Raw genomic sequence first — 25,830 nt, forward strand, 5'->3', positions numbered from 1 at the left:
CCTTACATCACCCAACATAATCTCTAAAATGTCTTTTCAAGGACATGTTATCCGCATCAAATAGTACAATCGACTGTTATAATAGGGAGAATTTCATATATAACACTCAAAAACTGTGAAATTACATATTTACCATCAAAATTTCTATAATTACATGTTTACCATCTAAAAATCTAATAACTCACATATTTATCCAATTAATCAAAAAATGAGATTAATTAAGTTTAAGATTATATAAAATATAATTAATAAGTTATTTGGTCTCTTCTCCTTCTCTGCCACTTCATCTTTTGCGCATAGATTTCCCTCCCGTCTTTTTTAACGTAACTTCCTATTTTCGCTTAAACTCTCTCCCCATCTTGTCTCTCCCGCTTAAACTTGGAGAGAAGGGACAACAGACTCAGATATAAGGATTCCAACTCCAGCTTGATCGTCTAAAAACAAGGTAACAACTTCAACTTTTTCAGCTTAATCTGTGTTTGATCGATGCTGATATCGCAACCATTATGAAAATAGTAACTGAGTTTGAGAATCTGTGTTTTGTTACTGACTCAGTTTGAAATATCTATTTTTAATCTTTTATATTGGGCATAAAAGAGAACGGTTTTAAGGAAAGAAAGAGAGAGTGCTAAATTAATCCTTGATTAATTATAGTTTTAAGAAAATTAAACCTAATTAATCTGAGTTTTGGGTATATTTGATATATACTAAAGTTATATTGGGTAAATATATGAGTTATTAAATTTTTAGATGGTAAATATGTAATTACAAAAATTTGAATGGTAAATACGTAATTTCACAGTTTTTGAGTGGTATATATGAAACTCTCCCCCATAAGATCAAAGTGAGCAAATAGAACAAATCATTTGAATGGTAAATACGTAATTTCACAGTTTTATGAAACTCTCCCCCATAATAAAAAAATAAAACAAAATGATTCCATAAACCGAATAGAAACGAACATAATAGTTGAACGAATTCTTTTTTCCTCCTTATTTTTAGAGAAAGAAAATTTTATTCATTATTTAAATTTATCTTGTTTCATCATATTTAATTCCTCTGTTATGAAAAATATTTTATTCATTATTTGAATTTATTTTGTTTCATCTTATTTGATTTCTCCGTTACGAATGATATTTTATTCATTATATGTCATTTTTTTGCAAAAAAAATAGATATCCATGCATGTTCTAAAAGGAATAATCATCATGTTTTCATATATCCATCTGATATGCACTGTCTCAAATCAACTAATCAAAAAGCAAATCATTAAATTTAAAACAATTAATTAATTTCTAGTAGCAGTCAGCCTCGACTAGAACTAGCTACCAAATCTGGTTACCAGTCATAATTCCTCCCATATATATATATATATATATAATCCTACAAAGTTTCTCTTGCAATAAGTTGTATAATTTACATCTCGTGAGATATCTTAAAATTTGAGTTAATATGTGAAAATTTCGAATCGTTAAAATTTTCATAGCACGAATTTTAAAACAACCTATCCTATTAATATTGTCTCCGTAAATCGAAATAGGCTCTATAAAACAATTCGGTTCAGTTCTAAGATAAACTAAAAATTTCAGTTCATCAGACTATGTAATCTAAATTGTATGCGGTGAATGCTAGAGGGTACGTTATTGAATTGTTAGAGCATCTACAATAATAAAATTAAGAAATTAAAAATAGTTGTCAAAGTCTAAATAGAAATTAAGTTAGTTTTAATTTCAAACCTTTATATTTATGCAATTAGCTTTTAATTTTTTTTAGTGGCCGCGTCAACAATTAAAATCCAATAAAAATAATTATAAAGTAATATCTTTAAAAATAATAATTAAAAAATACATTACATTAAATGTCACGCGTACTTTTAAGAAAAAAAATTATAATGCTGATTAGATATCATAAAGACTAAATTATCCTATAATGATAAAATCAAGATAAAGATATCAACTGACATGATTCAAGGACAAATCGACACGTAGGATTGAGGAGTCTCATTTTGTTCTAACGTGGAATTTTTTTGATAAACCATAATTAAGAAAACGATTTTTACTGATCCAGCATGATTGTTTTTTTTTTTTTTCAAAAACCAGAAGGACCGGACGGCTCCTCCGGTCTCAAATTTTGCCTTTTCTCAAGACTGGAGGAGCCCTCTGGTCTTAACAATTTCTCACATTTTTGATTGATGTGGTGCGGCGGACTGTGTAGCGACTCATTTTTTTTTCACTTTTTTTCTTTTCAAGACCGGGAGGTTCCATTCTCACCAATTTTGTAATATTCTTGACAGAGATAGATTTTTTATTTTATGCTAAGTTATTAACTGTTTAGACGAAATGGCATGTAAATTAAATATGCACATAAATTAGCATGGCTAAGTTGAAATCTATTGGTTTTGTGACGATTTTGTAATTAATGGTTCAATCAATCAAAAGGGTATTTTTGCCCTTTTTAAAAAGAAATTTGAAATCAATTAATGAAAGTTTCTATATGAAGTAAAATTATTATCATTGGAATTGAATAAAATGAAACTTCAACTATATAGCTAGTAATTGATTTTCTATATATACTATTGTTTGAGCAATAATATTTTTCTATTTTTAATATAATCATAAGTATATTTTTCTATTTTTAATCTAATCATAAGTCTCGGTCTTCAAAAAGAAAAGTTTATTAACTCTAAACTGCAATCACGAATTTCCAGCAGATATAATAATCATCAAAATTAACTGGACAACAGGATAATAATTTATTTTATAAATATACTAAGTTTTCAAGTTGCTCATATGTTTCATTAAACAAAAATAATATTTAGATACATTCAACTTTTATGGTAAGTATATTTAGAAATATTGCTCAAAATAAAAATAAAAATGTATATGTCATCTCATTTATTTAGATATGATGTATATCAAATTGGAGTCAATTTGAAATTTGAATGATTAGTCATCATAAAATTATTAAGGTTCACTGTTAAAAATTTAAATTATTTGATGGAAGACTGATGGGCTTTCAAATTAATCTATTTTGATATACACCCCATCTTGTTAATTGAGAAAATCTATAATTTTCAAAAAAAAAAAAATTAGTTAAGACCGGACCGGCCATCCGGTCTTGGTTGATTAATTCTTGGAGAGACCGAACCGGCCATCCGGTCTTGATTTGTTTAAAACTTTTGGATCTTCTGTGACACCTGAATTGTAATGCAATTGTAATGGACCAAACCGATTAAAATTTTGGGAGACCGGAGGGCTCCTCCGGTCTTGAGTAAAAGAAAATTTTAAGACCGGAGGGCTCCTCCGGTCCTTCTGGTTTTTGAAAAAAAAAAAAAAAAAGCAATTATGCTGGATCAGTAAAAAATATTTTCTTAATTATGATTTATCAAAAAAATCCTCTAACGTGTCATTGATGATACATTCTCAGAACCTAGCTAGTAGTACATATCATTAATATAAGTCATGTTGTAATCAGCTTTATGTTCTAGATAGGACCACAAATAATAATTTAGATCGACAAATTATTTAATATTGGAAAAGGCACTCGCACCCTCTCTCTCAACAACTTGCATTGAACCACTTTTGGATATTCTGGGACCCGAATTTAAGACTCGTATTGAACTATTGATCAAGTTGTAACAATTTTATTTTAATTCTTACACGCGATAATAACAATTAAAAAAAAACTAATTATAACATTTTCTTTGTTTGAGTTGTCATACGGATAATGCCATTCACCAACTCTTTTTTTTTGTTATACAATTTTGTTTCCGCCATTCGAATCTTGTGCTTCTTCCTTTTTAACATAGTTGAAATTTTCCTTGCCCCAAGATTTGCTCTGGAACTTTAGTAAAATATTTGCATTCTTTCTTGAGGCCGGTACTCTGGTTAGTTACTTTCTTGAGGGAACATTTTTTGTTTGAAATTATGAAAACATCAAAATTGAAAAACACAAATTTAAGTTGGAGAATTGAGCCAATCGAAACACCGGATTTTAAAATTCTGACTGTGGGTCCAAATCACGTTTACAGCTCACACTCTCAGATACCCGTTTTTTTTTTGTACCACCCTAAAAAATCGGAATAAATTAAACACCACCCGAAAATTCGGATTTGAGATTCCACCACGTTCGCGTAGTGGATCTGCGAACGGATCGCCAATCCGTTCGCGTAACGGATCCGCGGACTGACCTGCTAGCGCCATGACCCGCCAGAGTGACCCGTCCGCGTGGTGGATCCGCGCACCGACCCGTTCGCACGGTGGATATGCGCACTCATTAAGTTTACAATAAATACAGATCAGATTGATTCTGTTTCAATTCTTCACCGAAGACAGCCGCCAAGGTACGTTTTTTTCCATTATTTTTTTCAAAAAAATTATTTTCTGTAGTATTATTTAATTTAGTGCATTATTTTATAATATTAGGTTTATTCAACCAATTATGATTGGAATTGCTTGTTATTTTGGTGGTGAAGTATTACAAGGACCAAATGACGCTTATTATAGCCACCAAATGCCGAAAATGTTCAATATCGGCTTAGGTTTGGATTTTAGAAGTATAAATAGGGAAGTGTACCAACAACTCGGTATTGACCACCGTAATTATGAACTAGTAATTAACGCAAGGATCAATATTGGCCAAGGCAACCAAACCTGGTTCCAACAGTTTCCGGTAGAAGACGACAGCAGTTGGGAGTTATATCTCCAAATGACAATGAATATGGCCACTCCTTTCAAGTTTCTAGAGTAATATGTGGTAGCCAACCCCAGACAAAACTCTAGACAGAATACCAGACAATTGTTGCACTTGACTCAGGGTTTGGGGCTCGAGCAATCCGTAACGGGTCCTAGCCGGACCCTATCTGTAGCAGGTCCTAGTCGGGCCCCATGTGTAGCGGGTCCTAATAGAGTCCAATCTGACAGGGACCGATCTGAAACCCCTGAACGGCTTTATTATGCTGACAATACGGACGAGGATCCTGAAGAAAGGGAGGCAGAGGCTAATTGGGATGATAATGGGGACGGTGGGGTATCAGATCACAGTGATGAGGATACTGGTATTCCTATGCTTGGTAGACGGAAGTGGCCTATAGTGGGTCGTGGGGAAAGGCATCCGTTTGAGCAATTTCATGACACATCAGGGTTTGAAGAGGCCGATAGCTCTTTTTTTGCGACTTCTGAGGTATGTTTGTTAATTTTTATTTAAATTTAATATAATTATTAAATTGATGTTGTTTAAATTTTGTTGTTTCTTTTGTAAATCAAAAGGGAGAAAGACATGAATTGTCCGAGGGGATGACATATGACAGCAAGGATAAGATGAAAGATACAATTAACCACTGGCACATCAAACAAAATAGGGAGATTAAAAATACACACAGTGATACCACCAGGATGAGGTACAAGTGTGTTAGCGCCCGATGCAAGTGGGCGTTGGTTGCGAGGGCTACAGGCTTTGGTAATACTTGGGCCATCACGAAGAATGTGGCTAAGCACACATGTCACGCATCGGCATCCAAGTTAGATCATGCACAGTTGACGTCCGCTATGGTCGCCAACTGTATAAAATTATCATTGGAAAAAATGTTAATATTTCTATCCGGGCAGTCGCTGACTTATGCGCTGAAAGGTATGAGGACATCATTCCAAAGTACAATAAATTATGGCGTGGTAGAGAGTTAGCAATTGCCCGGACCTTTGGTAGTTGGGAGGGGTCTTACGGGCTGATTGTCCCTTTGTTAGAGGCAATAAAAAGGTCAAATCCGGGAACCCAATATAAAATTGTTTCAAAGGCAACCACTAAGCCAGGGTATCGTTTTTTCATGAGAGCAGCATGGGCATGGGGACCATGTATTGCCGCAGTCGGTCACCTCAGACCCGTCATCAGTATCGATGCTTGTTTCTTGTCTGGCAGATACAGGGGTAAGCTGTTAATTGTAACCGGATATGATGCAGAGAACCAGTTAATCCCGTTAGCATTTGGACTGGTAGAGAATGAGGATTTTGAGAATTGGGGATGGTTCATGAAGTGGGTGCGGGAGTTTGTAATTGGGCGAAACAGATACATGTGTGTGGTATCTAACCGACACAAGGGCATTAAAAAGGTGTTTATTCAAGATGATTTGGGTTGGTGTGAGGAGAAAGGGGAGTGTGCTCATCGCTACTACTCTCAACATGTGTTTGAGAATTTTGGAAAGCACACTAAGGATAAGGTAGCTTCCACTTTTTTCAAGGTCATGGTTAAAAAGAAAAAGAGAAGAAGATTGCAAGAAGGACTTGATGCAATCTAGAGGCGAAATCCTACTTGGTTGGCTTATTTGGATACATGTGGCAAATATAATGAAAATGACGAGGAAGAACCGCCTAAGCCATGGAAGGTGTATCAAGCTATGGATGATGGATCTCGTTGGGAAATGCATAAGGCTCGGTATAGACATGCCAAAACCGCCGCACCCCAATTCATCTATGGAGGGTCTGCTAAGTCCCTCGGCCACTGTAGCATACAAGCAGGGACGGTGTTCCCAGAGGAATCTGGGAACAACCAGCAAGAGAACAGCTCCATTATGTAAGCTCGTGTCCACCGATCTACCATCTCCTCAGACGCCTCTTCTTCCAATTTTCCACTACAAATACGAACTAATTTAGTACAGAGTCTGAAGCATCACAATCAAATACTTACTATTAAAAAAATGCAACTTACTTGAATGTCGCCCGCAAACGCGGGATACTGATGTCGTTTTTTGATGCAACCTTCGACCTCTTGAGCGGACTTTTCTTCATCAGGTTGGGTCCCAACAGTTCTTCAACGTCCTTTGTGAAGTCCCCCTACTCCACACCTGTCCAGAAATGGGCCTGCGGAGCCGGTTTTATGCATTTCCGCCACGTTCGCATATCCACCGTGCGAACGGGTCGGTGTGCGGATCCACCACGCGGACGGGTCACTCTAGCGGGTCAGTCCGCGGATCCGTTACGCGAACGGGTTGGTGATCCGTTCGCAGATCCACTACGCGAACGTGGTGGAATCTCAAATCCGATTTTTCAGGTGGTGTTTAATTTATTCCGATTTTTTAGGGTGGTACAAAAAAAAAAAACGGTTCAGATACCATGGATATATCTTTCAGAAATAAAATGAATTTGACTTCTAAATTTGTAACTGAATATTCAAAATGTAGTCACTTATACAATGTTCATACATAGATCACAGATTTGAAATACGTACGGATGAAAGATTTTTGTGAAGATTTAAAATTCAAATTAAGACTTGCATTTAATTTTTATCTTAAAAAGTAAATAATTATGCACAAAACTTTTATTTTAATGCTCGGGGGGTATTTTCTTAAAAAAAAATCCGACCATTGACGTATTAAATTCTTCTTTGCATTTACACTTGTTTTTATTATTAAAGGTCTTGTACACTCTAATAATTATCTATAATTTTTAGATGCTATTTTCGAAATTACATCTACACTTTAAAAAATATTGCTTTGAATAAGGAGGCACAAACATTGATCAGGAATACATATTGAATATCTTTTTTACTGGAATCTTCGGATATAATTTTTTCATAAAAGCATAAAAAGTCTAGTTAGTTAACTTAAAAGTGAAGACTATATATACTATGTACGTATAATCTTAACTCACTGCACTTAAAAGTGAAGGTGAAAAAACAGTACACAATTAACACAAAAGTGAAACAAAAGTATATGACAAGTGGCACTTCCAATACAGTTTCTTGCATTGCAAACCAGGTAAACCAATATTTTTAATCCCGAGACATTACTTTTTGAAGTCTTAAGTACCAGTTCAAACACATATCAGAAGAATATATTCCGGTTTTGCACTTTCAAATTTCAGGACAATATGTATTTTGCAACATTTTCTACTCATTTGGCATGCTTTCTCTTCTTCATAGGTAAATTCATTAAGTTACATAACACATAATATTTTTCAAGCAGTTGTTAGTTGTTCAATTATCACGCACACATATATGTCATCTCGCGATTGTTCGTGATTCTTTTGATATGAAACTTCATGAACAAAACTGCAGATTCATTCCCTTCCTAATTAACTGACGACACATCCAATTTTACATCCTAATTTCTACGAAACGGTACTCAAAACTGATCCAATAACAATCTAATCAGTCTGTATCTATAAAATGATGATAGGTACAGTTGTCAATGGTCAGATGGTTACTTTCCACATAAGGAACAAGTGCTCCTGTCCTGTGTGGCCGGCAATCGCACCAAACTCTGGAAATCCAGTGTTAGCTGACGGCGGGTTCCTTCTCCAGCCAGGTCAGACAAAACAGGTCAAGGCGCCCCCTAAGTGGAATGGTCGCTTTTGGGGACGAACTGGGTGCAATTTTGAATCAGGCACCAAACCAGCGTGCCAAACGGGGGATTGTCAAGGGTTGCTTTCATGCAACGGATCCATCGGTTTGCCCCCGGCTACTCTAGTTGAGGTACTGGCTGTTGATTGAGAAAACATCCATTTTCTTTCAATGCATCAGAGAATCTAGTTGTTATTATTAATTCTTCATTCAATTTCCAATGAGGATTTGGAATGTTAATTACCAAAATGCAGGTCTCGTTGCAAGAGGATCATAGCAAGCCGAGTTTCTATGACGTGAGCCTCGTCGATGGATACAACCTACCAATATCTGTTGCTACCAAGCCATACAACAGCAGTTGCACTATTGGAAGTTGCAAGGAAAGCATTAATAATGCATGCCCAAAAGAACTCCAGGTACCATTTTACCATTTTCATATATATAATTATATGAAAATGACGAATGATATGATATAGTTCTATTCATGGCTTATAATCTATACAATGGCACCATTTTGCCCGTTTATCTGACCCGTACCATATTAGATAAGACGGATACAGATAAGTTTTTTTTTATTTAGCTTATCGGATACAGGTAAGGGCAAAGTTTTTTTTGTGACAATAACGGGTAAGATTATAAAAATAATTCCACCCGACCTGTTTCATACCTGTTGACGCTGATGTTATCTTACTATAACAAATGTTAAATATAACACAGGTCACTGACACAACTGGATCTGTGATCGCATGCAAGAGCGCTTGTCTAGCATTCAACCTGGATGTATTTTGCTGTAGAAACAATTATGGTAAGCCAGAGACATGCAAGCAAAACATGTACTCAAAAATGTTCAAGGATGCATGCCCCTCGTACTTCAGCTATGCATTTGATTCTCCCTCTCCCCTGGTGAATTGCTTCTCAAAAGAATATGTTATTACCTTTTGCCCCTCAAAATGGAGCGCCATGGATGACGAACTTCTTGGTGAAATATGAATTCGAGTAATTAACGCATATGTATAAAACATGCATCTCTAGCTAGTTTCCATATGTTAAGAATTAGGCACAAAGAAAACATTTGCAGTCATGAGATTATCTGTATATGCCTGTTTTACTTTATTATAACGAAATCAGTACTATGAAAAATTAAATAACAAAAGACAAGAGATGCTGTCTTATTATTAAAATTTTCCCCACTGTCTCCACTTTTATGAAGTAATTTAAGTTTGGTTCTGTTTGTGTATTCTACAAATGCTACTAGAGGGTTCGTGCTTACTTTTTCCTCTTTTGTTAGTGGGCTACTGGGCTTACGTTAATTCTGAGAAGGGGATCGAATCTCCTACCCCTCTTCCTGTCCCCAGAGTCACTGTTAGTGGGCTCCACCCATCCTAAACCCTAAACCCGGCCCCACCCACCCTAAATCCGACCCCACCCCACAGTGACTGAGGGGGCAGGAAAATCCTGCACCCCGGGGGGCAGGTGATCTGCTCCCTCTGAGAAGATAACACTTGTACAATTTAATCCTGTTCTCAATTAAAGAAACTATCCATCCTACATATAGTCCTCATCTATGTAGCACAGACACATTGAGAATTGAGAGACAGATCTGCATTCATTCATAGGGACTCAGTCAATCCAATTATTTTAAAATTTTAATTATGTATATATATTGTAATTTATTTATTTATTTTTATATTTTGTATAGTCCGGTCTATTTCATACAATATCAAATGTTTATTTTTAGTTAGTTTGAACTCTACTTTGTAGTTGTGAAATTTTGAATTCAAATTTCACCTACTACATATATAGGATGTATTTTTAAATTTCAGTCTCTCCTTAAGTCATGAAAAAAAAAAAAAAGTATCCACACTAAGGAGTAGTAGTAATAGAAAGAAAATGGGGGCAGTATATTTCGAACTTATTCACTTTGTTTAAAAGTTCAAAAATATTATATATGACTCTTTTCAAGTAAATTGTAAATTTTAAATTGTTGCCATTTCTAGAGCAGTGTTATATCCATAATTTTTTTTAAATGATGTGTCATATCATGCCGTCATGTCAGACGGAAATAAATCTGCTGTGATTTTAAAGAGATCGCAGGACCTGTTATTCCATATCCATCCATTTATCTGTTTAGAGATTCGTGCATACAAAATAAGTATTATTGAGATTTGTGCATTTCAAAAGGTGAAATGTTAGATTTGGAACCGCAGGGTCCTGCGATCTCTTTAGAATCACAGCAGATTTATTTTCCATGTCAGACACGTGTCTCTGTTCATGTTGCATTGCTCCCCACAAATAATTTTTGTAAGGTAAGGAAGCAAATCTGATGCGATCCTACAGGATCTGCGATTCCAATTCCAACCATTTATCTATTAAAATGTAGAAATTTTAAAAGAGATAAATTTTGTGCACAAATCTCAAAATATATAAACATTGAGATTAGAATTGCATAAACTCTACAATTCTCTAGGATCATATTATGCATGTGCGTTGATACATAAATATATTATAAATTTATTAGAAAACAAAAGAAATTCATACAAAATAACATATATTCATAAAAAAATTAGACTAAATGACAAATAATATTTCTTAAATGACATCTGAATAAAATTTCTTAAATAACATATATTGTTTTTTATCTTTTTGTCATATTTTCATAAAAAAATCTCAAACAAAATGACATATTAAATGATAAATAATATTTCCTAAATGATATAAAAAATAGAAAGAAATGAAGACATGATCACATGACCAATCAATTATCAATTAATTCAAAATTTCCTTAAATAATATTTTAAAAATAGAAATAAATCATGATCAATCAAATAGATGATACAATTTGAATGTGAAGAGTATGTGTGGCGAGTATATGTCTAAATAAATTTAGACTTCTACACGTAATAAAGCATAAAAAAAAACCTATGCATAGAATCAGAATATTTGATCGAAGGACTGATATTTTATTTGAAATTTCATCTTTCAATCAAAACTGTTGACAAATCAAAGCATTTATGTGCTTAATATAAGGATGGAGATTGACAGAAACATTCTACAACGATAAATGGAGACTCCATATTGGTATATATTTATTGTGAGTAGGGTGAGTAAATCATTTATAACTCGTAACTCGCTCGCTAACAATTTGCTCATTATCAACTCGCTAACAACTCGCTCATTAACTTAACGAACCAAGAATGACCAGACCTTAACTCGTTCATAACTCACCCATTAAGAACTGTTACATGAAATCATACCACATCCAATCCCAACCAGATCAAACCCAAATCCAACTTAGTTACACTCAAACTCAGGCACACAGTGACCCTAACCCAGCAGACCCTTAGTTCCTTCTCCGTCTCTACTCTAAATAAGAAGATAGCTATTTGATTTTGTTATATTTGCTTATGGATATTTTTTTTTTTGTTAAATTATGTATTGTTTAAGCAAGTTGGATTATGACAATTTGTTAAATTCTATCAATATTAATTAGTTTTTGAATGATATATCTGAAACAAAAAAAAACTCGAAACAAAATTCAAATTGCCAACAAGCTTGATTTCTTAACGAGTCGCTTAATGGACATGAGTCAACTCGAACATTTAACGAACCGTGCACAAACACAGCTGTCAACTCGGTATTGTCTTTTGAACTCGAGTCGACTCACTCATTAAACTAATGAACCGAACATGAACGTTCCCGAACTCCCTGGAACTCGCTCATCAATCACTCCGAATTGTGAGTAATATCTGGTAGCGGCTATGTGCCTATATAACAGATTGAAGGCCCATGTGCAGCAGCAGGGCCTATTAATTTTAAAAAAAAAGCCTATGTGCAGCTGTCATTTCTATAATGGACTGGTGATTTCACACAAAAAATAAAATGGACTGGTGAAGTGGACTGTGGACTATCACAATTCACAAATCATATTGAGTGAGTCTATGGTACTATGTATATTACGATTTGTTACTGTGCTACGGTTCTATATTTGAGTTTTCTAATCCTAACGGTCAATCCGAACCATTCATCTTGTTCTCCATATTAATATGTGTTTGGAGACCAAATTTTACATTTTTTGAAATTTTTTTACTACTTTTTTAGATTTATTGAAAATCACTGTTTTTGGATGGTCCAGAATTTTCAGATCAAGTGATTTTCTAAATATCTAAAAAAATAGTAAAAAATTTTCAAAATATGTAAAATTTGGTCTCCAAACACATATTAATATGGAGAACAAGATGAACGGTTCGGATCGACCGTTAGAATTTGAAAACTCGAATATAGAGCCGTAGCACAGTAACAACCCGTGATATGCATAGTACCATAGACTCACTCAATCATATTTATCTGTACTGAATCTTTTTTGAAATAAAGGTTGAATGTTCTCCGGTGTTATTTTTTAATTTATAGATGGATCTGAACAACTATTTTAGCTTAGCTACTATTTTGGGTTATCTGGTTTAAATTCTGCACTAACTAGAGTTTAATCATGCACTACGCTGAGGGACAGCCGGACAGATATCATTTTTTAAGAGTTTTTTTATTCCGATATTTCAAAGTTTTAACATGGTTTCTAATTTTTAGATATTTGATAAGATTATGTAATTTTTAAACGCATACATTTTTTAATTTGACTGAAGTCATGTGTCCGATCGTGATCTTTGGGCCCAACCTAGTATAACAACTGAATATAGTCATTGTAATTTGTTTATTATCAAAGCATGTACATTTATTTTTCTTACGTATATATTGAATTTTTGATAAGTTAATTTCTAAGTTTTATTAATATTGTGATATATTCATATGGATTAAATATGATAATGATTCAAAAATATTATATTATACATTGTATTATTAAGTGGAGTTGTTGATTTTAGTAATATTCAATTTGATGTTTAAATTGTACTGTTTAGAATTTTTTTTTTTTTAAAAAGGAAAATACATGATGTTTATGTTAATTGTTGAATACATGATGTTTAACACTGCTACATGGCAGTTTTTTGGTGGCCTAAATAGTACCAGTTGGGTTTGCCTTATTTTTCTTCATTGTTCAACACTGATACATGGCTGTTTCAAAATTCCCATGTTGGTCCCTGCCATCATTTTGTTTTCAAGTAGTGTGGAGGAATGACTCATCCTTAGCTGGTACATCATTGGTACACTAGTATGCTGGTACATCAAGGTTCAAATAATGAAATCAATCTTATCAAATGCAAGGGGCATGGTTTTATGCAGTGAGGCCCCTGGTTGTCTTATTTACATTTTAATTGAAGCAAAATATGAAATGCATTGTCATGAACCATATATGAAATACTGGATCATGGACTGGTACTTGCTGATCTCGTCTCTTTCTTGAAGATTTTCTGACTGAACCAATACCAGAAGTAACCTCCTTTCATTAATTTCATTTGAATGTCATTTGACATGTACATATACTTTCTTAAATCTCAACTTCTTATTTGCTATTAACTACATCCTGACACCTTGATTAAATTACCAATTTGTTAAACAAAATAAGAGTGATAGAGCTCAGTAGCCAGTGTGAAATCTGAGAAATAAACTTCTTTAAGGTGGTGAAAAAAAACATAAGCAAATAGGCTTAAACTTACACCGGAGTTCCTTGCGATATCTTTCAAACAATTTCTTGCGATACTTGTATTGCAACAATAATAAACAACTTCCCTTAAAAAAACAATAAATAAACACAAACTAGTCGAACTCTAAATGCAATTATATTGAAAGTTTCATTCACTAATTAAACATATTTTACAATATCCACATATTACATGCATGCTATATGCCATATGCAACAAGATAAAAAATTGAAAATCCACATCTCATACAAGCTTTCTAGTTTGTAGAATTGTGCATCTAAATCAAGAAACCATCAAATTCACAAAAAATAAAGTTCAAATAAACACTCATCCTCTACTTTAGTTAATTACATGAAAGAATAAAAAATATTTTTCTATTACATCCAAATCCAGATAAAAATACAGTTTGAAAACTTAAGCCAAAATACTAAACACCATCATAACAATTGAGCAAACTTGTCATAGTCAGATTCAGTGTCAGGTGCGGCTTCACGGGTAGCAGGTCTTCGACAACATGTGGTTTCAGATTTAGAGCTTGTTGTTCCATCCTTCTGGTTTCCTGCTAATTGCTCTGAGATAACTCAGTATAAATCTCTATCCTACAAAAATCAGACAAATTAAGAAAGACAAAAAAAATATATATACATAAAGATAATTATAAAATAAAATATTAAAACAATCTGATCTCTCTCTAACACTTCACAGGTCTCATGATGCTCGAAATTAGCTGCATCTAGATTTTGTGTTGGTGAACAGTTGGTACAACAAAGGCAAAACAGTGTACTGGTTGACAAATTATTAAGCAATTTGTCAACTGTTTGATGAAATGCTAAGCTGTTTACCTAACTCATTTCAATTTCCAATTGTGTTACTTTATCGGTCTTTATCTGTTCATGCTACCTAATCACTAATTGCATACTAATACTGAATGCAGTTAAATTAACCCATTTGGACCTCAGTAATGATCCATAGAGCAATACGGTAACCATTAAGGTTCACCCATAATCTCACAAGCATATTTCCAAATCATTTTGTCACTTAAATTACTGCCATTAACAAATTAACAAGCAGATACTAACTAATTTGAAAACTAATTTTAAGATATCTCTTCAAACAAAGAAAAGTAATGTAGGTCATATTCGGTACTATAGCCTAATTGATCCCTGCTTCGGAAGAGAGATCAACATTAAACAAGTAAAAATAAACAAAATAAAAATAAAAAAGGCACTTACATTCTTCGAAAGAGAGGGAGTGACAGAGAGGATAGGGTCTGGCGCTGAAAGGGCAAAGGGTGGAAGAGAGCGGATGAGAGCACAATGGACACAATGAGAGCAGAGAGAAGGAGAGCGACAGGAAGGTCACTGGAATCGGATAGAGGGGGTGGCCAAGCCGAGCTGGGCGGTAGAGAAAGGTGTCGCTGGGCGGAGGCGGAGGAGAAGAGAATGAGAGAGAGCGAGGGGCAGTAGCTGGAGGAAAAAGAGAGAGAGGTGCGTCTGTAGTGACAATTGGACATCTCCAGTTCCGAAATTTACAAACTCAAATTTAAAGGGTTTTCAACTGGCCGTCTCGTGTTCCGCAAGTTGGAGATCTGATCATATTGATTTACACGATTTTGAAGGAGATCGGACGGTCACAGAATTTAAATTCCGGACCGTGAATATTTTTCATGGTTCTGAATTTAAATTCTGGGCTGTGTATTTATTTTACGGTTCGGAATTAAAATTTGGAACCGCAATTTTTTTCCACGTTTTTGGCATTTTTAAAATTTTGGTCAGATTCTGGTTATTTTTATTAAAATATTTTAAAATTTAGTAAAAATAAAAATGTCAGGGCCGCGCATGATGGGTCAAAGTTTTCAAATAGAGAATTTTACAAAATATTTTTTTCCTCCAAAATCATCAAATAAAGTATTTCTTTTTTCTAAAATTATTAACAAACTGTCTATATGGATTTCAATTTTTCCCTCCCATATACTCTTAAAATATCAACATAAGTTGCTCTATATTACTCAATTTGAATTAATAATACAATTAACAACAAGAGTAAAATAAATTACTCCATATTATTCTTTGTACTAGTATCATACCTGTGCGTTGCAACGGCGACATATTATAAGAAACAAATATATCAATGAAAATAATAATTATCTAAAAATTAAAACACATGTTAATAGAAAATTTATATGATTATGTATTTTTAATTAACTTTAATCGTGATCTCTGATAACAATTTGATGATGTGATGATTCTTTATTTTTAAGTACCAATGATATCAAATAATAGCTCGATTCGAATCTAATATCAAATATCATACAACAATTCAATATCAACATATAATATGATATCAAATAATAGCTCGATTTGAATATAATATCAAATATCATACAACAATTCAATATCAACATATAATATGATATCAAAAAACATAAATAAAAAGTGTTATCGTTTGTATGTATAGGATACACACACACATATTATAAGAAAAATATATATTCACACACATGTTCCAATTTATATTCTTCTTTATTTCCAATTTAGAATACACACACACATTGATATATTATATATTGGAAATATATTCTAAATTGCCCACACCAATATGTATAGAAACAAAAAAATAAAAATAAGGAAATTAAAAAAAAATGATTTCTATTGTGATTCGTATAGAAACGAAGAAGTAAGGAAATAATAAATAAGAAAATGAAAGGTGGAGTCTTCTCAATTGAAGAGGAAAAAAAATATGGAAATAAAGGAATAAGGAAACAAATAAATATATAGCTATATTTCAGAATTTATTCATTTTAAATTGTAACGTATCGTGTGGCAACACATGTGGTGGGTATGTTTTTAACTAAATTTAGACTTCTATACATAAAAGAGATGCATTTAATCAAAAGAAGACAAATTATGTAATTGGAGAGCTGAGATCAAATCCGAAGTTTCATCTCTCAATCGTAGCCGTTGGCGGATCGGACACCCAACGTGCATAATAATAGAATGGAGATATTTTATTTTAATTTTTGTTATTTTCCTTTTTTAACAAAACAGTGAAAATTTTGTTATCCATTTTGTCTGTTCTTCTCATAATACACACCAATGGTAATTATAAAAGCATGTGACTTTAAATGTTTAGGATTTAAAAAAAAAAGACTTTGAAATGTTTAATATCCCTTGTCGATTTATTAACAAATTTCTACATTATTAATTTTCTCGAATCCTATAAATTAATTATTTCTAATTTATTTTTATTAATATTCTAAATAGCGGTTTTAGACCTAAAAAGCAAAGCTACGGGGTAAAACTACGCTAATCGAGCCAAACTGCTATAGCACGTAGCGATAATAACGGTCCGCTATACTATATAAACTTAACTTTGTTTTTGCAATTTAAATGAGCTTTAAATGCAAACCAAACTTAAGTTACATGGATTTCTTTTTAAAAAATTAATAAGCTATGTCAATAAACTTCAACATTGTGCGTTGGGCTTTTCAACTTGCTCGTTCAGAAGAAGAAATGGCTCAAATTGTTTTGTCTTCATAAATTGAAACGAGACCCAGTCACTGAGAAATCGAAACAAAACAAAATCATTCCAACTGAAGAGGAGGAAGAACAATTTGTCTCATTATCGTCATCCGGAGATGATGCCATTGAATTGTTTGTCGATATTGACTCATATAATGTTGTGTCTGAGTCTCACTAATTTAAAGAATAACTGATTTAAATGTGTAGTAAAATGATACTTAATATATAGTGATTGGGATATTTTGAATAGAAAAAATATCGATAGTTTATGATATTATTAGGGATATTTTAAATGAAAATTTGGACTTTGTATTGATTCAATATGAATATTAAAATTTCTTATTCAATTTGGTACTTTATTACTTTATGAAACTTTAGATAATGTTGATAATTAGTATAAATATAAATTATAATTTTTGAAAAGAAAAAAAAAACTATGTACGATAACTTTCGCTATAGCTACGCTATTCGTGATAGCTTTCTGCTAACACAAATCTCAACATGCTTCTAAACGGTCCAAATGTCCAACGAACCATGCTTTAATTGTTAAAGGATAAAATGAGTTATTTATAAATTTAAAATGAGTTCTAATATAAAAGACAATAACACGGGTAAATTTGTGATCTTTTGAAAGTTAGAGAGAGAAATATGTAATTATAAAATTTAGATGGGAAAATACATAATTTTGCAGTTTTTGAGGGTATACATGAAATTCCCTATATGAAAAAGGATTAACACTGTCTGTTTGAAACAAAGGACAAATCTTTTGCCGTTTATGCTGAGAAGTAAATCAAATCCAGGGTCAAATTTTAATGGGGATATTTGAGGGTTCATTGTCTGTTGCCACCTAGCATTTCTTTCCCCTTTTATAAAATACTAAAAAAAATGCCCGATCCACATTGTCCGAACTCCGAAGGAAATAAAATAATAAAGAAAAGAGTAAAAAGAAGGAAATAAAAAAAAAATAAAAAAAAAAAGGAAAACCGAGCGCCATTCCGAGTTTCCGACTAACCCATCAGAGTCGCAGTCGCAGCCCCAAATTATAAAAATCAAATCAACAAAAAAAACCAAAAAAAACTAAGAAACCAAAAAGACAATCCCTCCTCTCTAGCCGCTCCCCCCAAAACCCTAACCTCCCTCTCTTTCTTCCCTGGCCAGACTTATACTCTTCCTCGCTCGCTCCCTCTCTCTCTCTCCCTCTCTCTCTCTCGTTCGTCTCATCCCGGAAGTTCAAACCCTAACCCTAACTACCTCCTCAGTTTGGTCCAAATTTATTTTAAAAATCGATTTACCTGAAAAGTTTGGATTGGTCAACACTGGCGGGTCGCACGGTCACCTGATGGCGGATCCGCCTCGCCTCCGCCATCCAAGAAGAAGGAAGAAGAAAACTAGAGCTTTGTCAGAGGAGGATCCGAGTCTAGGGTTAGAAATAGGATTTGTAGAAGGATGGTGAGTATAGTGAGAGTACACCTCCCATCTGAGATCCCAATTGTGGGGTGTGAGATCACGCCTTATGTCTTGCTTCGTCGGCCTGACGGATCCGCTACAACTGATGATGCACCAGAGTCTGCACCCATCGACGGATGCTTTCTTCGGTACAAGTGGTCAGTTCTTACTCTCTGCAATCTATTTTTAAGGGAATGGGAGACTGGATATTTTTTTTTTCTCCTTCCACTAGCTGTCTCTTCGTCGTACCTAATGTAACTTAAATTTAAATTACATGTAGAATTTAGGATAGGAGGGAAATGATTTGTGGCCTTTTATAGTTCTAGTTTGCTTGTGCATGACTTAATTCTATCTCGGTGATACAACATCACAAGAGTTTTATGTGCACTCGGTGTTGCTGACCTTTGAAACCTTGGGAACAAGATACAACATTCCTTCCGTAGACGAATTTCTGGAATAGAGGCTGTGCACAAATGCACAATTCATGTGTTTAAGATAGCTTCTGACTTTTGAAACAATTGAAGTTTTAACTTTCACCCTTAAAGTCCCCCTGGGTTGCATTGCTAAATCTGTTAGGATTAATGTCCAGAAACCCGCACAGATACAATTTTGGGCTAAAAGAAACAGATACTCGCTGCCTGCCCAATTATAATTGATTTTTAGTAACTAATCAGAATAAGTAGCCAGATGTAAATTAAGGTAGCAAGTTTTAAATAAAAATATATGGCTTGTTAGAGCTAAACACACTACCTTGCTCTTCTGAAATTGGAGAAAAGACTAAATCGAGTTGTCATGGTCAAATTGAAACAAAGCTAATCATGGCTTAGGCTGAATTTGTGCATATTAACTTGAATTAGTTTTTGGTATTTGTAGGTAGATGTAGCTCAAGTTCATTTTCACTATACTAAATCATATTACAATTATGTTGTTTAATTGTTTCAAGTAAGGTCTAAAATTTAACCCATTTGCTTTCCCAATTTAAGCCTTGTTGAGCCACCTACCTAGCTACAGTTGAGCTAGCTTGAGCTGCAAAGCTCTGATTCGATATGCATAGTATGCATTGATATGTTAAAGCAAAAATTGTTTGTGAGATGAGCTACTGAAATTATATGAGGTTATTAGGAGCTTAACATTTGGTTCATGCTGTTATGAGCCAGCTCGACATGGATCCAAAAGAGCCTGAGCTGGTTCAGCCTTACCAAATCTCATGTTTCAAATCTCATGTTTTGGTTAATTGTTGAGAGGAGAGTTTCTTTGTTTGTTGCTTCTGTATGAGGCTTCTTCTATCACACAAACAAAATAATTAAATAATCAGTACATGGGACATATAGGTACAGTCAGTTCTATGATTTTTATTCACTGATTTATTTCTTCCTCACGGGCTGGGTCAAACATGTGATATTTGTTTGTACAGAGTTTTGAATTGGGATGAGGAAAAAACTCAAACTGATATTCATCTCGTTTTCTAATTCTTTACTTAAATTTTGAGGACAACATCCTATAATTCACGTGAATTCATTCATGTTGTTTTCTGCAATTGTGATTTTGAAGAAAACATTTAAATGTCTGATACCAGATACTATGTTTCCCTATTTACAAAAGTACTTTACTTTTTTTTTTTGGCAAATGAAGGATTCGTATACAGAGCGACAAGAAGGTACCAGTATGTAGCATCCACCCGACAGAGGCTGCAACTCTCCAATGCCTTGGCTGTCTGAAGGTGAAAATTCCAGTCACGAAAAGCTACCACTGTTCCCCGAAATGTTTTTCTGATACATGGCAGCACCACCGTGTTCTCCATGAGCGTGCTGCCAACACCACCTCTGAGAACGGTGCAGAGGAGGATGGTAGCAGTGACCACCTTTTTGGCCGCCTCCCAACCCAGTCCCCTTCTACCAACGGCCCTGTACCGATTGTAAACCCCGACAAGAACTCTGGTGAGACTTGGTATGAGGTTGGGAGATCTAAAACTTACACACCAATGTCAGATGATATTGGTCATGTCTTGAGATTTGAGTGTGTGGTTCTTGATGTGGATACAAGGATTCCAATGGGGACTGTGAGTAGCATCTTGACTTCAAGGGTTATACCGGCACCAACCCCTACACCAAGAAGGATGATACCAGTTTTGCCTGGCGGTGCTGAGGTGATGCAGGGTGGTTTTGATATTGATGGGAGGAATGCATCAGTAACATCTATGGGGACGTTCACAGTTCTTTCTTACAATATTTTGGCAGAGACATATGCCACAGGTGAGGGGTACAACTATTGCCCATCGTGGGCCCTGTCATGGACATATAGGAGACAGAATCTGCTTCGTGAGATTGTTGGCTATCATGCTGACATCATCTGCCTCCAAGAGGTATCTCCCTTTCTTGTTGTGGTCAGAATATTTTTACTTAATTTTGGATCCTAACTTAGAACAGAGTACTAATGAAGGATATGTTATTATATTTTATTATTATTAGAGTGTCCATAATAACAACTAGTTTATTAAAGTGTATGACTCTTGACATTCAGATGGACTAGTCCTATTGCCACATGTGTGTGCAAAGTTTAAATAAGAAATCAAAATTATTAAATGTACTGTTTTCAGGTACAAAACAATCACTATGAGGAGTTTTTTGCACCAGAATTGGATAAGCATGGATACCAAGCACTTTATAAAAAGCGAACATCAGAAGTAAGAAGTAACCTTTACCTTTTCTTTTTAAAGTTTTTGCATCTGAGTTCCATCTTTTGATTTTATTTGTTTTTCTCTCAGTATTTGCAGATGTATCCTAGTAACCCAAACAATATCGATGGATGTGCCACATTTTTCCGCAAGGATCGGTTCACTCATGTAAAGAAATATGAGGTATACCACTAATTTGTCAGAATTTTTTCTGTATTCCATGATTTCATTTTCATGAATTGCATTGTACTCCTTCATGGTGTTTCTTGCTTTGCTATCTGTTGTGGAGACCTCATTATCTCTTTCTTTAGGTTGAGTTCAACAAGGCAGCACAGTCATTAACAGATGCAGTTATCACAGCTGGTCAGAAAAAGGTCGCACTAAATCGGCTGATTAAGGTCTGTAATGTCACTACATGGAAAAAATTATCATTTTTATATTCATTTTTACCAGTAAACCTGCTGGGATACTAATTGTTGCTTATATCCACTTCCTTTAGGACAATGTAGCATTGATTGCTGTTCTAGAGGCAAAATTTGGTGGCAGTCCTGATAATTCTGGAAAGAGGCAGCTTCTGTGTGTGGTCAGTATGGAACTCTGCTTACTATGTGATGCATTAGATTTGACTTTTAACTGAATACATGAAAATCAAGTTATTCTGTTGTTCTTTTGTTTATCTTAAAGCAGATAATTTGGGTTCATGCATGTCTCTTTCTCTCTGTGCAGCTATTAGCTGCCCGTTCTGGTGCAAATGTTTAGCAAAAGTGCTTAAATATGTAGCATACCTACTATAGACTAGTATAAATAATATTTGTCGTTAGACCAAATTTGAAATGTTTATGGATGCACCAAGTTCCATTTGCCAAAAACCAACCTTTGTACTGAGGCTATAAAGAGTAGATGGTCCTTGAGTTGAAATTTCATTTTTTTTATATTAAAGAGCCACATTTTGCTATTCATACTTATACATAATATGACTTTTTAGACAGGTGATAGGAATTCTAGCATTGCACTCTTAGTACTTTGCTTTAGTGACCTTTTTTGTATTCCTCAACTTCTGGACTTTTTTTCTGTACTTAATTAAATGACCTTTTTCTTATCAATCGACTGCTTTTATTTTGCAAGGCAAATACTCATGTCAATGTCCATCAGGATCTCAAGGATGTAAAGCTCTGGCAGGTTCCTCTCTCTCTCTCTGCTTATAATTTTCAACTCATTCTTTCCTTGAAAGGATCTCACCGAAAGATAAATGCAAAATTCTTTAGGTACATACGTTATTAAAGGGATTGGAAAAGATTGCCGTCAGTGCAGATATTCCTATGTTGGTTTGTGGTGATTTCAACTCAGTGCCTGGAAGGCAAGTGCCCTAACAGTTATACTAATTAAACTCTAATAAACTTCAATTTGTTTCCTATATACAATCTAGAATGATCTTCTACAATGCAGTGCTCCTCACACACTTCTCGCACTTGGCAAAATTGACCAGATGCATCCCGATTTGTCAATCGATCCTCTTGGCATTCTGCGCCCTACCAATAAACTAAACCATCAACTTTGTCTGGTGAGAATAATATTTCTATAATATATGTAGTCCCTAATCTATCATTTGGGATTGTTTTGATGTGTACCACCACAAAACATCACGAGTCGTGTGTACCCAAATCAGAATAAAAGGATCAATATCTCATGCTGTTAAAGGATATTGAAAGAATTATATATTTACTTTGATTTTTTTTTTTTTAATAGCTTCAAGTTTGCTACCACAAAATACATGAGCATTGGGTACCCAAATTAGAAAAAGAACAATATCCTGTGGTTTTATAAATAATGGAGCATCATCATTTATGCCATTCTTTGGAGAATACCCAAATTAGAAAAAGAGCAATATCCTGTGTTTTTATAAATAATGGAGCATCATCGTTTATGCCATTCTTTGGAGAATACCCAAATTAGGGTTGTTTATTAACTAGCAATAAGCATGAGTGTTTTGCAAGTAGCAAAGAAGGAGAGAAAAGAGTAGATGTGACATTTTTCATCACTTGTGCTTTGGAGAATATGTGAAATTGTTACCTTTTCTCTTTTCTTCCTCATCTTTTGGCTGATGAGAAATTTGTTTTTTATTTTAGGTGAGTGCTTATTCTTCATTTGCCAGAATTGGAGGTGGTAGTTATGAGTTAGAACAACAGAGGAGGAGAACAGATCCCCAAACAAATGAGCCTCTTTTCACAAATTGTACTCGGGATTTCATTGGCACACATGACTACATTTTCTACACCGGTTGGTTATTTTTCTTAGTTCAGAAAACTCTCGTCTTTTTTCTGAAATAATGTGTTAACCCAAGTTTTATTTGGATCTTACCTATTTCAAATGTTTTAAAGTTTTTTGAAATTTGTTGCACTGAGATGTCGTCTAAATCAGGATAGGTTGTCAGTTGAAAATTATGCAAAGGGTTGTACTAGAGGCCTTAGTGAAAATTTTAGCACCTTCTGATTCTACTTTTTGCTGTGTTGTCTCTTATTTTTCTTGTTTTTCAATTATAGCCGATTCTTTGACTGTGCAATCTCTATTGGAGCTGGTGGATGAAGAGAGCTTGAGAAAGGATACTGCACTGCCATCTCCCGAGTGGTCATCAGACCATATTGCTCTTCTTGCTGAATTTCGTTGCAAACCTAAGCTCAAACATTGACTGGATTTTTTAGGTATTCTAAGACCAACTTATTGTTCATATGATGTTCTTGAACTGGTTTTATTGGCATATACATGATATTTAGTCACAATTCAAACATAGCTTCTAAATTATTTGGGAAAGAGAAAAAAAAGGAAGATAAGGGCAGTCATCTTTGTTGTTCTGGAACCTATGTTGGTTCAAATAAGATTTCTCTTGAGGTTTCTAAATTTTCACACTTTTTTTTCTTTTTGGAGAAAAGCCCAGAGGAAACCCAATTTGGGATCTGCAGCCCATAAATTTACTATAGCGTGGGATTTAACACTAAAGTTGATTAAACTCCATATATAATTTAGTACCTGAAACTTAGATTCAGGTGAATTTTTAAAGATATTTAGTCAGAGAGTGTGTGTACGTTATCTTTTCCATTGTTGAAATCAGTGTTGTAAAAAACGTCCGTTTAGGCCGATTAGTCGTTGGCAGTGACCAAACCGTCATGAATTTTTCCGACTAATCGACCGATTATTTCCGATTATGGCCAATTATTCCCAATTATTCCCGATTAATCACTTGGCGGTACCATGTCCGTCCGACGACTGCATACCGTTATTTACAACACTAGTTGAAACCAATTGTAGTTGCAATTGGTAAGTTCCTTGTAAAGAGTGGGATGTTGGTTGCGGTGTAGGGAATTGTTTGCTATATGCAATTGCTACTTACAATAAAGGATTTAGTTATTTTTTCTAACTATTCTCTTATAATTCTTTTCTCAAATGAGCAGGAGCCTTGGTATAATCTTTTTATAGAGAAGGCTTTGGTGTTTGCATGTTGACATCATCTAGCTGTTGTTTTAGAATGGAGAAAAAAAGGTAAGGTGATTTCCCCTTAGAAAAGAACATGTGTAATTTTCTTTACTATAGAAACAAAAAAAGGAGTATTCTGAATGAAATGCTGCTGTTTCGGCATTAGTTTTCGTTCTCATCTCTCTCTAGTTTTCTTTTTTGCCAAAGATCATGTGCATAATTATCCTCCTGTGCTTTCATGTCAGAAACTTTTTCAATTATCTGAATTTGTAGAAATTGGGGTGGCATTGGTTATTTTCTTAATCTGTATGGTACCAAATTGCCAAATAGTTGGAACAGTAAAAAAGGGGGATGTATTCCTTTCTAGATGCATTTGCATTATTATGCTGTCATCCCTTTCAGAGCTCAAAATAGAGAGAAAGGTAGCCTTGGTACTGAACTTGGGATGATCCCAGCCCGAGAGGTACTTATATTGCATGTCAATGTTGCGGTTGCTGCTTAAGTTGAATCTGTTGTTCTGTTATTGAAATTTTTTGACAGATCGTTAGAATGGTATAAATTTTGGCAATATGTTAGCTGATTCCTTTGTAAGGGCGGTAAACATGTAACTGAGATCCAAGTTGGTTTACCTATGGAGTATTCAAGTAAAACGCTAGATCTCATGTCTATTGACTCCATTACTCTATGTTCATATGTTCTTGGAGTGTTTCGTTGCAACATGAGTAGAAATACGAAAATAACATATATAAATGAACCATGAAGATTTAGACCTTTTGACAAAAAATTTACCACCTATAAA

At 34.3% G+C, this 25,830-nt stretch overlaps 3 protein-coding genes and 1 long non-coding RNA gene across 4 annotated transcripts; 3 read left to right on the forward strand and 1 right to left on the reverse strand.

Moving 5' to 3' along the window:
• The first annotated feature begins 5,393 nt into the window (after positions 1-5,393).
• LOC144559376 (uncharacterized) lies at positions 5,394-6,568 on the forward strand. The gene is made up of 3 exons (XM_078308389.1): positions 5,394-5,518; positions 5,629-6,175; positions 6,290-6,568. Exons 1-3 carry the CDS (start codon positions 5,394-5,396, stop codon positions 6,566-6,568), a joined length of 951 nt encoding a protein of 316 aa, XP_078164515.1.
• Positions 6,569-7,796: 1,228 nt separating this feature from the next.
• On the forward strand, positions 7,797-9,511 carry LOC144559573 (Pathogenesis-related thaumatin superfamily protein). The gene is made up of 4 exons (XM_078308636.1): positions 7,797-7,911; positions 8,168-8,463; positions 8,586-8,747; positions 9,049-9,511. The coding sequence occupies exons 1-4, from the start codon at positions 7,860-7,862 to the stop codon at positions 9,319-9,321; spliced, it is 783 nt and encodes a 260-aa protein (XP_078164762.1). The 5' UTR covers positions 7,797-7,859; the 3' UTR covers positions 9,322-9,511.
• A 4,547-nt stretch (positions 9,512-14,058) lies between these two features.
• Positions 14,059-15,406, reverse strand: LOC144559672 (uncharacterized). The gene is made up of 2 exons (XR_013513204.1): positions 15,155-15,406; positions 14,059-14,521 (listed from the first exon to the last, which is right to left on the reverse strand). It is a non-coding gene; the product is annotated as an uncharacterized LOC144559672 (long non-coding RNA).
• Positions 15,407-18,444: 3,038 nt separating this feature from the next.
• On the forward strand, positions 18,445-25,237 carry LOC144559827 (carbon catabolite repressor protein 4 homolog 1-like). The gene is made up of 12 exons (XM_078308963.1): positions 18,445-19,047; positions 20,522-21,251; positions 21,486-21,572; positions 21,654-21,746; positions 21,875-21,961; positions 22,063-22,146; positions 22,689-22,742; positions 22,829-22,920; positions 23,010-23,124; positions 23,690-23,840; positions 24,104-24,262; positions 25,010-25,237. The coding sequence occupies exons 1-11, from the start codon at positions 18,890-18,892 to the stop codon at positions 24,247-24,249; spliced, it is 1,797 nt and encodes a 598-aa protein (XP_078165089.1). The 5' UTR covers positions 18,445-18,889; the 3' UTR covers positions 24,250-24,262; positions 25,010-25,237.
• Positions 25,238-25,830: the final 593 nt, after the last annotated feature.

Source organism: Carex rostrata, chromosome 9 (assembly GCF_964058835.1).
Source record: "Carex rostrata chromosome 9, lpCarRost1.2, whole genome shotgun sequence".
In the NCBI taxonomy this organism is placed as follows: domain Eukaryota; kingdom Viridiplantae; phylum Streptophyta; class Magnoliopsida; order Poales; family Cyperaceae; genus Carex; species Carex rostrata.

Coding starts and splice junctions, on each gene's coding strand:
- LOC144559573 (XM_078308636.1), top strand. CDS start 7,860: ATGTATTTTGCAACATTTTCTACTCATTTGGCATGCTTTCTCTTCTTC. Junction 7,912..8,167: donor ATGCTTTCTCTTCTTCATAG/GTAAATTCATTA, acceptor AAATGATGATAG/GTACAGTTGTCAATGGTCAG. Junction 8,748..9,048: donor CATGCCCAAAAGAACTCCAG/GTACCATTTTAC, acceptor AATATAACACAG/GTCACTGACACAACTGGATC.
- LOC144559376 (XM_078308389.1), top strand. CDS start 5,394: ATGAGGTACAAGTGTGTTAGCGCCCGATGCAAGTGGGCGTTGGTTGCG. Junction 5,519..5,628: donor TGTCACGCATCGGCATCCAA/GTTAGATCATGC, acceptor ATGCGCTGAAAG/GTATGAGGACATCATTCCAA. Junction 6,176..6,289: donor ATCGCTACTACTCTCAACAT/GTGTTTGAGAAT, acceptor GATGCAATCTAG/AGGCGAAATCCTACTTGGTT.
- LOC144559827 (XM_078308963.1), top strand. CDS start 18,890: ATGGTGAGTATAGTGAGAGTACACCTCCCATCTGAGATCCCAATTGTG. Junction 21,573..21,653: donor ATAAAAAGCGAACATCAGAA/GTAAGAAGTAAC, acceptor TTTTTCTCTCAG/TATTTGCAGATGTATCCTAG. Junction 23,125..23,689: donor TAAACCATCAACTTTGTCTG/GTGAGAATAATA, acceptor TTTTTATTTTAG/GTGAGTGCTTATTCTTCATT.